A 16,557-nucleotide genomic window follows, 5' to 3' on the forward strand; every position below is an offset into this window, starting at 1 on the left:
TAATGTTGTCTATGTTCCTGAGGAGGGAGCAGAGAGAACCTATTTACAGTGTTTTTCCACTCCTTTTTAAAGATATGATACAAACCTTTGTAGTAATGGCAACAGCACAGTTTAAGAAGTTAGTAATATTCTCCTAATAAAACCTGTTTCTAAAATATCACTGCATTTGCAAGCACAGAATGCAATATATAGAATGTAATGTTTTCTCCCTGTGTTTATGGGTCATTTCTGATTCCTGAAAAGATATCTGTAGTTCTGTGTATCTGACAAATATGTATTGCAATGTGTTTTTGCAGAAACTGTAACATTTCAGAACCTACATAAACTGCATGTCCTCTGATGTAATAAGGGGAAATCTAAGCAGATTTTTCATGTCTATGGGCAACCTATCTTTTTTTAAGTGCAGCAAAAATTGCTATATGTCCCCAAGCACAAACCTCACTTGGCACATTTTTATGGGTTTGTGGTTTTATATAGTAGCCAACATTTATGAAAATTAAAATTAATCCAGAGCAAAACCCAAACTTCTATAGGACCAAATAAATATTTAGTCAAAGAAAAGTAAAAATTTTGAGTTCCTTAAATTTAAGGCTATTTACATATTTATTTCTGCTTAATTCCACACTGAAGCAAACAGATGGCAGACCCCCTGCCATAACATCACGTGAGAGAAACAGATGCATAGGACACTTTTTAACCACAATAAACCACCCCTACATTAATCATTTGCTCCTCTGATTAAAACTGCCTTCCAGTGATATAGGAAAGAGGAACATGAAGATCTATGAAAGCTCATGGAGACAAAATTCTGAAATTATTCTAGCGGTTGCATCAGAACCTCTTAAAACATTCTTTGTAAATATGAAGGGATGAAAATACAGGAATCCAAGGCATGCACACTTTCCTTGCAATTATTTCAGATTTTGTGTTTGAGTTCATTGCTTAATAGCAGCAACAAGAAATTGTCTAGAGTGACTCCTTGAACCATTATACAGCTCCAGTGTGTGCAAACGTGAAAATGTTCTCCTTTACTCTTCAATAAAATAAAAAAAAAAAATAGTGTTTTCCAAATGTTCTTGAATAATTAGAAAAAAATTGAATTCATGTACTTGATTTTTTCTAAAAAATCAAGAAAATAAACAAAATGGCTAAAGCAGCTGATACCTAAAATTTTGTGAGATGTCATTCAGATGTACTTTAGTCTTGTTCTCCAAGAAGTAGATTCAGTGGCCCCAAGACACATAATACCTAATTCCTATAGATCTGTAAAAGTCTGTAGCCTCAATCTCACAACACTACAGAAATAAATCTGGGCTTTTTGGAGCAGTGCTGGGACTGCAAGGGTGAACCTCAAATGGCCATGACACTTGCAGTGCCTTGGCAGAACATTTTACCTACCATATGGACAGATGAAGTATCCAGGATAGCTAGTCTGTCCTTGCAATGATGATCGAAAAAAGCCCCCAATAAACTACTTGGAACTTCCACACAGGGCCCCAATGCCACTTTCTGTACAAGAAATGAGAGCTGGCCGCAGCTTCAGCTGCCTGAGAACAGACATCCAAGGGTAGTATGGATGCCACGTTCTCTTGAATAGCCCAGTATTTGGGGGATAGCGCTGTCTAGGGCAGAGAAGACAGAACAAAAAGCACTTACCTGCTTCTTCACATCATCTTAAAGATAGATTCACTTCAAATTAATGAAAACTGCTGCTTAATTCCTCCTGCCTTGCCCTCTACCCACTGATGTGCCTGTGAGCACAGGCCAAATCAACCACATACCCATTCCCTCTTCTCCCCTGTAGTTCACCCCAGTTAATTCAGGTGGGTTTCCGCTTATCTAGTTTCTTAAACTAAGTACAGTGATGGAAATGTATGTTGCATTGACCTGCATTCCCTCAACTTATCTAACCCTTAGTTAGGCTCTGATTGGTTCCCAGGTCCTAGGAGTACTTTGCTTTCCCAGATGTTTCCACTGATGACTGTGTTGGATGACAGAGACACAAAATACAAGGAAAGATCGTGTTCAAGAGAAAGATGAGACCAAGCAGACTACCTTCTGAAGTTTGTTTTCAAGTAAGTTTCAATGTGTATTTGGGTTTACCTTATCTGCAGCACTGTCCTTATAAATTGCCATTGTTTTCTTTTATGAAAGATGTCACATGGAACTGTCTTCCTGAACAAAGCGTGCTGAAATGCCTGTTCGTTTCTTTCATGTGAGGGTTGGTAATTTTCAAAGGACACACCAATCCTTCAAGGAGCTACACACATGGGACCAAAGTCAAACTCTTGATCCCAAGTGACATAAATAAATTATCTATATTAAAAAAAAGCAAATAATTTCACAAGGTTTTGTATTTCCTCTTTGGTATTTCCTTCTATGGTATCTCTTAGTCAAACTAAGAGCTTTCCTTTTAGTACTGATGCACAAGGGCAAACCCTACGGGCAGGACTCCCAGGCTGAGATCCACAGCCCAGCAGCACTCTGCAGCTTTCTGAAAGTTATCCAGGGACAACTGCCACACCGTGAATGTGTGGCATGGTATGACCAGAGGTCATGTTTAACCCACTGAAAACAGTGAAGGCCCCCATGACCAAACCATGCTTACTCTGAGGCTTAAAATTATGAATGGGACCACAGCAGATGACAAAGTGGCCTAACACAGCAGTTTGATGAAAAAAGGGATAAATGGAAAAGGATGCAAACCAGGACTGGAGAAATGCTATTTGTGAGGGTTTTTTTCTTGTCTACAAAACTCCTAAAATCACCTCTATGGATAAAATCTGTGACTCTGATGAGTTTGTTTCTCTGTTGTGCATTGAGATCAAGATATGTGGGGTCACTCAGAGACATTTCCCTGGCATTAAGATATATGGAAGTTGATAACATAAAGAAGACAAAGATTAAGTCAGAGATGGAGCAGAGGAATTGACTGAAGCAACACAAATGCTCATTAATGCTCCAGCTGGTTAAGAAAATGCACAGAGTGTCTTGGGAAAAAAATTAATGGCAATTTATAATTACAACAGTACCAGTCACTGGAAAACATCGGGTTTCAATACACATTGAAACTTACCCTAGAACTGCTTTCAATGTCCCCTGATTTCTTGATCTTTGAAGGACACAGGTTCTTTAGTCCTAATGTGACAGTTCCTGACAAGCTAGCAGACTTCATAACCTAAAATCAGAAGTCTAATGGCAGATATCCATTAAAAATATTCACAGTTTTAAGGCTTTAAAAAAATAATTCCTGTTTCAATGAAAAGGACAACAGTTTCAAAAAAGACCCAACCCCTTTCCACTTTCTAAAACTTGAAGTGATTTCTCAAGAAAAACTGGTTCCTACAACTTAGCCTATATATAACCTGAAAGCCCAGATAATTAATTTTAGAGATGTGTGAGAACCAATGAACAGCATTAAAAAGTCATCTCTAAATATCACAGACTTGCCACCAGCTATATCATTCTGAGGTACCAAAGCTATCCTGAGGTATCAGCCTGAGGTGATAATAGAACAATACTAAAAATGTTATCTGAGACATCCTCTTTCCTTTACAGTGATAATCTAGGTGACAAGGTTACTGGCCCACCACTGCACGTGCTGCCTTCCAAAGGATGAGATATGACCAAGTACCAAAGATCTTAAAAACTGATAGGAACTTGATGTCCATGTCAGCAGACCGTCTGTCAAGGGGTGATTCACTTTAACTCTTCAGGACACCTACCCTTAGTTCTTCTCACTTCAGACACTGCTTGGCTACACTTGTTTGCCTCACTCTCTGTGCTGTGAGTTCAGTGTATTGCATTATACTTCACCAGGCAATTTTTTTTTTTAGCCTGAAGGTAGCACAGATGTGATGACTGATGAGGTATCACTTCATAAGGACACACTTTCCACAGACATTTATTTAAAATATCTCCATTGTCCACCATTGGTACTTAGGAAGATCTAAAACATCACAATGAATTCCTGTTCCATTCATGTACTCTGTCACCTTAATTTCCACAGAAATTATACCAGAATGCATGATACTGTAAATACTGGTATCATATTGTCACTCCTTTCTTTAAAATCTTTTAAAATGTCAGACTACATAGAGTAATATATTCAAACAGGTTGTTATATCTGAGCTTTTGACAGAGAAATCTTAGACAGCCTGTACTAACACACTGCACTACTAACTACACCTGAGCTAACTCTTTATTAAAACAGCTCCAAAAGCTTTCCATGAACAAATTAATAGTCTTCTTTAAAGCTGAATCTAATTATAACATGAGCAAGAAGAAAATATTAATTTAGGTCAACTCCAATGACTGTTGCTATTTCTTGTCATATCAGAACAATGTCTCAACTAATGCATTGAATTTAATTACTTCAGTTTGATGTTTAAATACGTTTTAATTAGCACCGGGACTGAATTCTGGTGTTAAATGATCTAATTTCCAGTACTAAACTGTTGCATACATCATGAATTTTCACATCTTGACACTGCCTCCACAGTTCTGTGATTGCATTTATGTATTGTTATTATTAACCTTCTACCACCTTGCCAATGGTGCATACCATGCTGGGGTATTATGCCTGGTGGGAATAATAACAGATTTAAATAAGAAGGAAGGAAACACTCGAAATATTTTAAACGACCACATGAAAAGAAGGACAGCTCTCAGAACCTGAACTCTTGGGGTACAGCAGCCTTGTGAAGTTGCCTACACGGTCTAAGGAAGTCTTTAAGCAAAGAACATCAGAGGAGTTACTTTATCACTCTCGCGGCCCTCCCTCATTCTCCTGTCGCCCCCCAAAACCGCAGCTCTCCAAGAGTCTCTTTTTCCTTACAAATCCTGAATCGAACGGGCAACTCTCCACCGGACCCTTAAAGTTGAGAAAAGCGGGATTTGCCATTGCTGGGCGCAGTAACCCGTCCGAGAGCCGGCCCGCAGGGCAGAACGGGTCCGGGTGGTCACTGAGGAGCCCCCGGGGGTGCCATTCCCGGCGGGAGAGGCTGGGACCAACCATCGCTCCCCGCCACCGGCTCCTTGGAGCGCGGGCCGCTCCTCTGCATCCACTACAGGAAACAGGCAGCATTTTAGATCGTAACACGGCTTGGCCACCACACGCCTCCCGCCACCCGCACACATGCGGCAGCCGCGCCGGCGCCCGGGCGCGCCCGGACCCGTCGGGAGCGCGGGGGATCCGGGCTTTTAACGGGCAGACCAGGAATCCCGCCTGGCTGTCACCGCACTGCCCCAAGTTCCGGCACGGCACGGCACAGCCCACCTCGGACAGCCTTCGCTCGCCCTTTCCCTGGCGTCGCACAAAGGGACCGGCCGTGAGGCGACACCGGCCGCCCGGGAGCTCCCTCCCTCGCCCCCGGCCCGGCGGCCCGGCAATACCCCGGGCGGCTCGAGCGGGTGGGCCGCGGCCGGGCCCGACTCACCAGGCGCGGCTGCGGGCAGGTGTGTTCCAGCTCCTCCATGGCCTCGGAGGAGGATTTGGGGATACCCGTTCCTGACTCAGCACCGGCCGCACGCACTGGCATGGCCGCCGCCCGGGCCCGCCCGGCGCGGGGGGTCTCCCCGGGAGCCGCCCGGGGGCTCGGCCGCGCGCGTCGCCACGGCAACCGGCGGGCCCCGCCCCGCTCCGCGCGCGGGGGGCGGGGCAGAACATTTGCATGCGGGCTTCTGATTGGCTGCTGCTCCGCCGCGCCACCGCGCGCTGCCCGCGGCGGCTCCGCGGGCGGGCCCCGCCCCGCGAGTCCCAGCGGGTCGGAACGGGCCGGGCTCGAGGAGCCCGCGGAGCCAGCGCCTCCCACCTCCCGGGTCGAGCAGGGCCGTCCCATGGCACATGGCACAGGACTGCGTCCAGAAGGTTCTCGAACATCTCCGGTGAGCGAGACCGCACAACTTCTCCGGGCAATCTGTGCCACTGACCGGTCACATGCAATGTTGAGAAGTTCTTCCTCATGTTCAGGTAGAACTTCCTGTACATCAGTTTCTGCTCGTTGCCTCTTGTCCTAAGCTTGGCAACCCCGAGAGGAGCCTTCAAAAGGCTCTGTCCTCTTGGCGCCCTCCCTTTAGATATTTATACACGTTAGTGAGGTTCCCTCTCAGTCGTCTCCTGTAGATGCTAAACAGGCACAACTTCTTCAGCTTCTCCTTGTTAGAGAGATGCTCCAGTCTCTTAATAGTATTTGTTGCCATCCAGTGGAGCCACTCCAGGATCTCCAAGTCTCTATTGTCCTGAGGAGCCCAGAACTGGCCACAGCACTCCAGATACACTCATCTCACCAGGGCTGAGCAGAGGGAGAGGGTCACCTCCCTGCCCTGCTGGCAATGCTCTCCCTAGTGCACCCCAGGATCCCACTGACTGTCCTGGCCCCCAGGGCACTGCTGGCTCAGACCCCGATCCGTGTTCCGAGCACGGCAGGCGCGGTCGGTGCCGGAGCTGTGCGGGCCTTCGGGAGGCAGCGCCGCACCAGGAGCCGCATCGGTGTGTCCGCCCCGACCCCCACCGCGGGCGCGGCGGCACAGCCGGGCCGGGCGGTCTCGGCAGCCCCCTCACAGCGACCCGCCGTGAGGTTTGGCCGGTTCCGAAGCAGCCGAAGGCGGGGCGGTGCTGACCGGACAGCTCCCGCCGGCCGCGCCGCGCTGCCGGGGTGCCTGCGCCGCCGGGCTGCCCGAGAGGAGCACGGTGCTGGGAGCGCCACATTCCTGGTGCTGAAGAAATGAATTGCCTTTTAGTGAAGGCTATTATAACAGTTTTGGCAAAAGCGTCGTTCTGTTCTGCCGAGAGATGGCTAAAGAACACGGCCGTAATGGTAGCAGCTCTCTCTAAATGCAGCAAAATGCTTCGAATCATAGGCAAATTCAGAGCTCCCGGGCCCTTCACATAGGACCTGGCTGACACATACCCAGGAGCCACGACTACATCTTCGGTTGTGCTGTACAGCTGCTTCAACACGTGCAACTGTAGCTTTGACACTGCTAAAGTGAAATCACCATCCTTCTTACTGTTAAATAGCTTGAGAATATGACCGAGATCATATAAAGCCAAAAATTTTTAGAACAGAGAGGCTCCATAGGCTATTGTTAACTTTGATAGAATCATGAAAGTGGATTACAGTAGTACTTAGCTTCAGTGGGCACTTGTCAGTGCTTTTAAAAATCAGACTTCATCAGAGGACACGAGCATCTAAGGCCATCCAGACTCATGAGGAATTACAAGAGAATTGTGCTTCAGGGTCTTTTCCCTTGAGATCTGAATTTCAAATGTATTTATCTTTTGCACATCTTCAAAGAAAACCAAGTGAAATACAAAAATATATGAACTAGGTGAAAGGAAAAGGGGTAAATAAGTAAATAAGAGGAGATGAGAAAGAAAGTAGAAAGAAAAGAGAATGACAAAAGAAAGAATGAGACAGCTGTCAAGAAAAAAAAGGAAAATACATGTCAAAAGAGGTGAGAAAGTAAGAAAAACAAGTAGCCAAACTAAATAAATCTCACAGCTGAATCTTTTCCTTATTAAGTAAGTTCCTTTATCATGATTCTGCAAGAGCTACTCACAAATTATGGAAAGCATACTCAAGGGAAATGATTAAATCATGATTAATGCAGCACTTGGCCTGAAATTTATAGCTCATTTCCTTAGGAAAAATATTTGCAGGAGTGTTATGCTGTTAGAAGAATATTTGGACAGCACAGATGAACAATGCTAGGACTGGAGCAGCCAGAGGTAGCAGGGAGCCCTTTTATAAACCCAGCCACATATGCCAGCTCTTCAGAGATTGGTGCTGATGTCCTGAAGGAGTAGCACCAGGTATGGACATATCCAGGGTGAGTGTCCAGCCCTCCCTGACCAGGCAGGTGCATGGGAATGGAGATGAAAGGAAAGCACACTTTCTTGAAGTGGGATGATTGCCAATATACTGGAAATGTAAATTCCCTTGCCTTCTATTTCTTTTGAGTATGAAAGGCCGAATTTCATTTTTGCTTTCGTGCTGAGAGTGTGCTATTGACTCCAGCTGCATTTTGATTCATCTTCTCTACAGATAGGTCTTTCCATATACATGTAACATTACAGAATGATGTTTCTCATGTGGTAGTGTCATCACCTATCTAAGCTGGGCCAGAATTTCAAAGTGGAAGTGGAATACTTTTCATGCTGCTTATTTAATTTCCATCTCTGGTAAATACTTTATGTATTCTGGCCTTCTGTTTGAAGAGCATAAAAAAATATATTGTGTACCTCATTACAAGAGAGAGAGGAAGTTGAAATAATGGCAGAGAGAAGGATGTAGGGTCTGTCATGTCTGTCCAAATGCGATTTGTCTAGAAATCTTAGTCAACATATTGGATATCTTGAATAAGGTATCCTAAACTTCATCTTCTAGCTGTAGGGGCTAAATGAGCTTTCAAAAGTCTGGAGTGTGTCCTTCTTTACTCTCTAAAATAAATAAATACAAATTAGGTTTGTTTGGAAAAGCTCAACAGATGGTCTTCTGTGAATCTTTATAAGTCAGCCAGCTTTTAAAAGAACAGTGGAGCAAGAGCCATGGATGGGGAGGTTCACGCCTCTAATTTCTCTTCTGTAACCAATATCCTGTGTCAGGCTGATCATGGTCTCCTGGGCGGTCTCCTACCATTTCTTCACAAGTAACAGGAACACATCACCATGGTCTTTAATGACTGAGCTCTTTGCAACTGCTGCTTGGGTTGAATAGACATCTGATGCATAAAAATCTTGTGCCGGGGCATACAGATTACAGGCAAACAAGCCAGGAAACCATGATCCCAATCCTCCTACCACTAATTTCAAGGTCTGAATTGGAGAGGCCCCAAACAGGGAAAAACCTCAGTTGTTAGAAAGGTTCCACCTGATACATAGTGGTTTGGGGTTTTTTTAATACAGAACTTCAGTTCTCAAACTGCAACAATTACTTATAAAAGATTTATATATGTTTAGATGTTACATTTAAATCCTCTCATTTCTCAAACTGAAAGTATGATCCCTCTCTGAGCTTCATAGATCTCAAGCACCAATTAGCACAGCTGAAGTTGCATTTAAAATGGTCTTTGCCTGAGAGAGGCTGCAAAAATCTTCTGACTTATAATTGAGTTAAAATGAAGATATGCAGACCCTCACATAATTTCTGTTCAAAAGTCATCAGGAAACCCTGAAAAAAAAAGTGTGGTTAAATAGTGTTTGACTTCAAAGCCAAGCATCTACAAGAAAACATAACAGAATAAATTACTGAATATTTAACCCATGAGCCTTAATAAATTTTGCTTCAATGGATATATTTTGGATACTGAAGGTTTTAACTGTAAGATTTCATAAGATCAACTGCAAGCCTTTGTAAGATGAAGGAATGGTTTATGTCTGGAGCTAAAATACGCTAAAATATGATTTGCTAAAATACTGTGTTTCTATGTATTTATATATGTATGCATGAATCCCTGTATTTATGTATCTATGTATCTATCAATGTCATGCTGATTCCAGACATGCTAGAATTAATAGTCAAAAATAGCAGAAAAAGATACCTTATTGCTGAGATGATCAATTAGTTAAATCATATATTTTTAGACTGAGATTAAAACTCCACAATGGTTGATATCTTTTTCCCTCCTGTCTAGGTGGGGAAAAAAGGTAGAGAATGAAAGGTATGAATTAAACTACAGCCTATAAGTTTTCATCGCCTCCAACAGCAATCACTTTGCTGCTTCCATGTAATGTTGGCTGATACTGTAGCTTTAATTAATTTTTAAGAGCAGTTCATTATTCCAGTGGAATGCACAATGCTTATAAATGATCCTCTTTTTGTCAGAATAAATCAAAAATATTTACTGTTTATGAGTCAGTCTTATAAAATGTATGCAGATTAAATCCACAAAGTTTTTTTTATATGCAATGACGTTCCATAAATCAAGAAAAGTAAAAACATGGTATTTGGTACAGCGTGATTTTATACCTGGTTCTTTCCACAATTAGTGAAGATGTGATGTTTAATAAAATCTATGTTCTCAGGATACTTGTATAGAATCAAATTAGTCAGTCTTTATCTAAGAGTTTAACTAAAAATGTCATGTTAATTCTGATATAGTTTACATGTAAATCACCTGAAATACACAAATTCTTGAAAATAGTGGCCTTTGGTGATGCCATTCATCTGTGCTTTGTAGCACTGTTTTGAATTTGTGGGGTACCCCACTTTGGGAGAGGTTCTTTCTGTTCTTGCTCTTTCGTGAACTACTTTTATAAGTATTTCTGAAGCAAATGGTCAGAAATCATGGTTGGGTTTTGACCAAGAGGGTATCTGTCTTCATTTCACTCTTCCTGAGTCAGAGAGATGGTCACTTAGTGTGGGAAATGTTAAATCGGTCCCTCCCATTATTAGATTGTCCTTGATGATCTAAATCAAGCTTTTACTTATTGAGTAAATGTTGTTAGGGGAGGTTGAGGGATTTGAGGGATTCTCAGCAGTGACACTTTATTGATGGATGCTTAGAGGTTAGAAAGCACTTAGATTAACTAACCTCTGTTGGTCCTTCCCCTCCCAGAACCCAAATTATCTATTTAATCCACTCTTAACACTGTTCACTCTTACTGGAAAGTTTTTCTGAATGCCTCATCTGAACCTCCATTGCTGCAAATTACTGCCACTGTTTGCTTTTGCTACTGGACACAGAGAACAGATTTACTCTCCTTGACTATTGTATGACTACTGTGGTTAAGATTTTGAAACAACAGTTTGAGGATTTGGAGCAGAGAGCTGACATTCAGCAGTCAGGTTGGTACTTTTGTTACATCTCTTGACTTTTCTAGATTAAACTGTCCCAGCTGCAATAATTTCTCAGAGGTCACATACTACAGTCTTTCCATTATCCTCCCTGCTTTATTTTGGGTTCTCTGTAGATTTCTTACAGAGTGATGCAAGCATGGGACTACAGCTGCAACTTTACTGCTACAAGAAATACAATGCTGAATGCTACAGATCTCTCAGCTTTATACATCTCAGCATAAACTTTGTTTAAATGATTCATATTCTCTGCCCTCCTTCTTATTGTTACAGATAAAATATAATTTAAGAAAAATCTCTTCACTATTTACATTTAAACTGTGTTGTTATCCCTTCCATCCCTTCTTCTGGCTTTCCAGATAAGCACTCCAATCTCCTTAAATCCACACAAAGCTAAGACTACCTTTCTTGAACATATTTGTATTGCACTCACTTCTATCCATTTTTCAATATCTCTGGTGCCTTCCTTTTCTGCCAGCTCAATTTCAAACTTCTTGGACTGAACATTAGTATTCTGTCACGCTATCTTTTCCAGGATTACAAGTCTCCAATACTTCTTTTTCTTTCCACTGTTCCTGTCAACCTTTATCTTTCCATTTGTCAATGTTTCACGCAAGTGCCTTCACAGCTTTTTTCCCATACTACTCCAAACTGCAAACCTTCCAAGTGAATCATAATAAATCATACTATAAACTGCATTTGAGTGATTGTTAGGGGTTCACATTAATATTTTGGGTACCAAAACCTTAATAAATGGAGAGTTTCATAATCTGAGTAAAGACACACACTTTATTTGAAACAAAACACCTACTTTTTGCACTGTAAAATGGCTATCTGGGAGCTAGTATAGCTTTTGCTATTATCTGAATGCCTCTTCCTGTAACAGCTTCTTCCATTTTGCCTAAACTAAGGTAGATCAAGTACCAAACTTAACTGGAAAGATCTTTTCTCTCAGGCTCACAGTTACTTTCCTGCTAGTGTCCACAGAAAGAATCAAAAGCTGGACTTGAAAGGAAATAAAAATTTGTGACTTGCTATTGTTGGAAAGCAAGATCAGACGCCACTGGAAGAGCAACACACAAGGAGACACCACCACTAGGCCTGACCTGGTTTGTGTTTCTACCTTGTCTGTGGTGATGAGGGAGGTCCAAAATCTCGTATGATGATCTGGACTCTGGGCTGGGCCTGACAGCTCACCCTGCCTGGGTCTGTGGGGCGTAGCCCTGGGTGTCAAGCCCCCCACCAGCCATATCATGTCATTGTCTCCTTGTCCTCAGGGAGCAGCTGCCCCTTGCTACACGCTGCCAGCTAGATCAGGCCTTCCTGAGCCCTGAGCTGAGCACGGTGGGGCCTGGCCCATGTCTGTGTGGGATCTGCTGCAATCCCTCCTGTGCCTGGCTGGCTTTGGTGTCCTCATTGTACTGGCCCCCTGTCCAACCCCAGTTCCTGAGTGAACCTCCTCTCAGTACCCACCTGGCAGTCCCTTGGGGCTGCTCCATAGGGTTCCTGCTACCCTCTAGTTCCATCTGCTGTGGCCCCTTTCCAGGCCATTGTCCCTGCCCTGCTTGAGTGTCCATGAAGTTATCCACTGACAACCTGCCTCAACAAAATCCCCCTTCCCCTTCTGAGCCCTCAGGTGTCAGGACACACCTTGTTTGTGGGGAATGGGAATTGCTGTCAAGGCTGTGAGGGCACTGTCAGTCCTGACCAAGCCTCACCTGGGTCCCCTGCCAGCTTGTGGGCTCTGAGTTCTGGCCTGTTGCTGGAGCTGAGCTGCAGGAGTGCTGGTCTCCATCCAGCTCAGCCACGGCCATGCCTCTGGCTCCCTAGCCTGACCCAGCACCTGCCATGTTCAATGGACTTGTTTGGTGATTCCCCAGCGGAAGTGTTCAAGGCCAGACTGAATTGGTCTTTGAGCAATCTGGTCTAGTGGAAGGTGTCCCTGCCTGTGACACAAGGGTTGGAACTGGATCACCTTTAAGATCATTCCACAGCTTGCTTGGTGATCACCGGGCTGCATCTGACCCAAGTTACCATCACCAGACCTGACCCTGAGTCGTGTTTCTGGTTTATTTTGAGACCAGTCTCAGCACTGTGGACTTATCCTGGCTGATCCTGACTCTCATCTCCAGGCTGCCCTGCTCACAGTCCTCAAGCTGGGGGAAAAGGCCTCAGCTTTCTGCCTGGCTCCCCTACTGCAGGGAGCACTTGGCCCTTGTTTTTTCCCCACAGTGTGAGTGCAGCCTTCTCCAGAACCAGAGCTGTCAGGATTACAATAAGACTCAGCAGCATCTCATGATGCTGTTCTGCTTTCTGCCAAAGAGACGTGAAATAGCGAATGCTGAGAGTATTCACCCATGGAAGCACATTTGATCTTCAGCCAGGTCTTGAAATGTAACAGCCTCTCTGCAATAATGCTCTGCTTATACATTAATTGTTCATTTTTGTGCAATTGTAAAGAGAGAGTTCTGAAAGTAGTTAAAACAGAGACTTTCATGCTGTGGCAATAACTGTATGCTCTTGAATACCATTGGCATCAGACTTAATTCTTAGACATTATAATTATGTGAGGGTTCATTTTCTGTGAGTTTGCTCTCACTTGTCTTCCTTATTTAATGTACATTATAATATTTTGTACTTTTCTTCTAGGCTTGAATAGGAATATTGTATTAGGCAAGCAGGTGATGAGATTCTGCTCTCTGTTCCAGTTAGCATAATTCCACCAATTCTGGTCCAGTTACTAGGATTTGCTGTAATTTAACTGCAATCAGAATTGAATTGTGTTTGTTTAAGAAAGAAAAAAAGTGTCTCTGAATGTTCATTCCATAGACTTTTTCTGTTGTAATGGAAATTAGTGTGTGTTCTTTTTTCTATTTCACGTTTTTATTTCAGAGCCTTAGCAATCTAATAACAACTTTATTCTCTTCATCCTGTTGTTAGCAAGTAACTCAGGTATGAAATTAAAAAGAGCTGTGCAGTGAAGAAAAGGCATTTAGAGGACTGTTAAGCAAGGAATTTACCCTTTTAACATAAATGTCTGCATTATCATTATTGATAAACACAAGGAGAAGATCTATTTTTTCATACTTCTGCAATTAACTATATGTGAAGGGTTTTGAAAGCAAAGATGCCTTGTAAAGTAATGATTTGAGATTTATTTTTAATTTATGAAATCGGTGATTCTTGAGGAGTTTAGTCCCCCAAACAGTTAAATAATTCTTGTTGAAATATCACATGCATAGCACATTTAGTAAGTAGTTTAGTAAGCAGCTGCAGAAGTGGTCAGAGATGGATGAAATTAGAAGGAAAAACTTTAAGTTAATTTAGTGGTAATGTGCATTAATTCAGACCAATGTAAGGATTAAAAGTAAGACAATGAAATAATCTATGTTTGTAGGAAACATACACATAGAACATATACACTCATATTTTGAGTAGCATGCACACAAACACAATTCTCCACAAAGATAGTCTGTACTTAACAGCAATATAATAATGTTTAAGCATTTTGAGACAGACATAGTACAGGTGAATTTGCTGTCTTGCTGTCATTCATGATTTACTGGCATTGTTATTATACCACCACTCTTAGTTTTAACGGATATTTTCTATCATCAAAAGCATTACCTACCATAAGCTTAATGTGTAATGTCTGATTCTGAGAGTTTTAACTTTTTGACCTACTGTTTTTGCAGCAGATCAAGCACACTCTAGTCATTAAAAGGAAGAGAAAAATAATCCTCAATACAGTAATTATTTTGTATATTTAAATTAGTTTTGATACTATAATTCATTTGTACTTTCCTATGCTAATGTAAACAATTGTTTATATTACCTTGGAATGCTTGCAATGCATTTACAGTATTTACTATTAATAACTTACATATTTAAATTGCAGCTTTGAGAAAACAAAAACAAAACAAAACAAAAATACATCTTTATCACCTTTTGTTGAAATCTGGGAGTTTTCTGAGCTTCTTCTTCCATACTGTGTTTTTTGCTGCCTGCCATCTTCGTTACTATGCTTGTCTTGCACTTTTCTCTGCAGCTATCACACTTGCCTTGAGGGAATCTCGCTGGCTCTGAACCCCCAGAATTCCCACTTCTTGTTCTTAAAAGACAACTGAGCAAAGGTCATGCCAAGTTGTTCTTGTACGGCTGTCCAAAGGGAGGTTAAAGATCAGCTCAAAGCAATCTGCTGTTATAAAGCCTTTAGCAGAGGAAGTCCCAAATCTTGCTGGGTTATTTTTCCTTCCCAAAGCAAAGTCCATCCCTTGCTCCCACCATCTTTTACTCTTTTCCCCCTGCAGCACTTAAATATGCTTGTTATGCTGTGCTGTGGGAAACAGATGCATTCTTGTTATGGCCAGAGATGAATGTTAGGATTGAACTGGCATCCGTGAAAAAGTCTTTTGTTTGATCTGCGCTGTCCCACAGTGGAGCTATGGCAACAACTTCCGTTTGGGAAATTAATTGTATCACTGTGTACCGTCTCAAGTCATGGCATCACCTGAATGACAAACATGCTACTGTTCACATGAGAGCTGACAAAGAGTATTGTTTCATTTTAATCAAAAGCATCAAACCCCAGCCAATTCAAAAATCCATAGCATGTGAAGGCTAGGTATATGTGAAATGCAGTGGCATTCTATTTTTATTCAAACTGAAGAGTTTAGAGATATTGTTATTTTAGAGATCTTTACGTATTATAGCTTAAAAATTGACTAACTTCTGATTTTGAATCCCACATCAGTCTTGGTGATATGATCTTGTTTTGTGCACATGTTTAAAAAAAGCAAACTGTGTCACACTCCTGTGAAGGAGGGGCTGTGTATGGGTGGTGTTGGTTTAACCTGGCAGGCAGCTAAACAGCACACAGACACTCACTCACTCACGCTCCCACCTGGCCCCTGAGTGGGATGTGGGAGAGAACTGGGGGAAAAAACCCAAAGTAAAATATGGGGGTTGAGACAAAAAAAGTTTAATAGGAGAAAAAAGGAAGAGAAAAGAAGAACAACAATAATTAGAATATCCAGAGTAAGTGATGCACAGTGCAATTGCTCACCACCCACGCACTCCTGCTCAGACAGTTCCTGAGCAGTGCCCTCTGGCCAGTTTCCCCCCACCCCCGGTTTATATACTGGACACAACATCTTATGGTATGGAATATCAACTGGGGTCAGCTGTCCTGGCTGTGTGTCCTCCCAGCTCGTTGTGCCCTGCAGCCTCCTTGCTGGGAGAGTGGGGGGAGAAGCTGAAACGCCCTTAACTTAGTGTAAACACTGCCCAGCAACAACCCAAACATCAGTGTGTTATCAGCATTATTATTTCCAGAATCCAAAACACAGCCGTGTGCCAGTTACTAGGAAGAAAATGAACTCGATCATAGTGGAAACCAGGACAGCAGATCAGAGAGCCAGTCTCCCTGTGGCTGGCAGTGTTTCCAAGGATGCATGTTTGCTAAGCTAAGCTGGCCTATTAACTGCTGAGAGGGGTCTCATTCTCCCTGGCAATGGGCACTCTGGCTGCCAGTGTCCAGCCTCTTTCAGCACCAGGGAGCAGCCATGGGTGGCTAGGGTCATTCTTCTCCTTCCACCTAAGACTAGGTCCAGCAATGGGATAATGATGTATTAGCGCCTGGGTATGTAAGTTTGGAGCATCGGGAGGTTTTTATTTCTCTCTTACCAATGCAAAGGAGTCCTGGTGGAGAAGGAAGGAAAATAATTTTAGTTTTCAGAACCATATAAATTCTCTTCTT

The 16,557-nt window shown here is 42.7% G+C and overlaps 1 protein-coding gene across 4 annotated transcripts in view; it reads right to left on the reverse strand.

The window, feature by feature from the left end:
* PCYT1B (phosphate cytidylyltransferase 1B, choline) overlaps positions 1-15,123 on the reverse strand; it is a 45,191-nt gene extending 30,068 nt beyond the window's left edge. The window contains exon 1 of one of the 4 annotated variants that reach the window (XM_040056294.2): positions 14,745-15,123. In XM_040056294.2, the coding sequence (XP_039912228.1) occupies positions 14,745-14,810 (66 nt within the window). In that variant the 5' untranslated portion in view covers positions 14,811-15,123. Of the gene's footprint in view, positions 1-5,438; positions 5,606-5,813; positions 5,918-14,744 lie in introns of those variants that run through there. The other 3 variants (XM_040056295.1, XM_040056293.1, XM_040056296.1) reach the window with 3 other exon arrangements.
* Between the last annotated feature and the right edge of the window lie 1,434 nt (positions 15,124-16,557).

Source organism: Hirundo rustica, chromosome 2 (genome assembly GCF_015227805.2).
Source record: "Hirundo rustica isolate bHirRus1 chromosome 2, bHirRus1.pri.v3, whole genome shotgun sequence".
In the NCBI taxonomy this organism is placed as follows: Eukaryota; Metazoa; Chordata; class Aves; order Passeriformes; family Hirundinidae; genus Hirundo; species Hirundo rustica.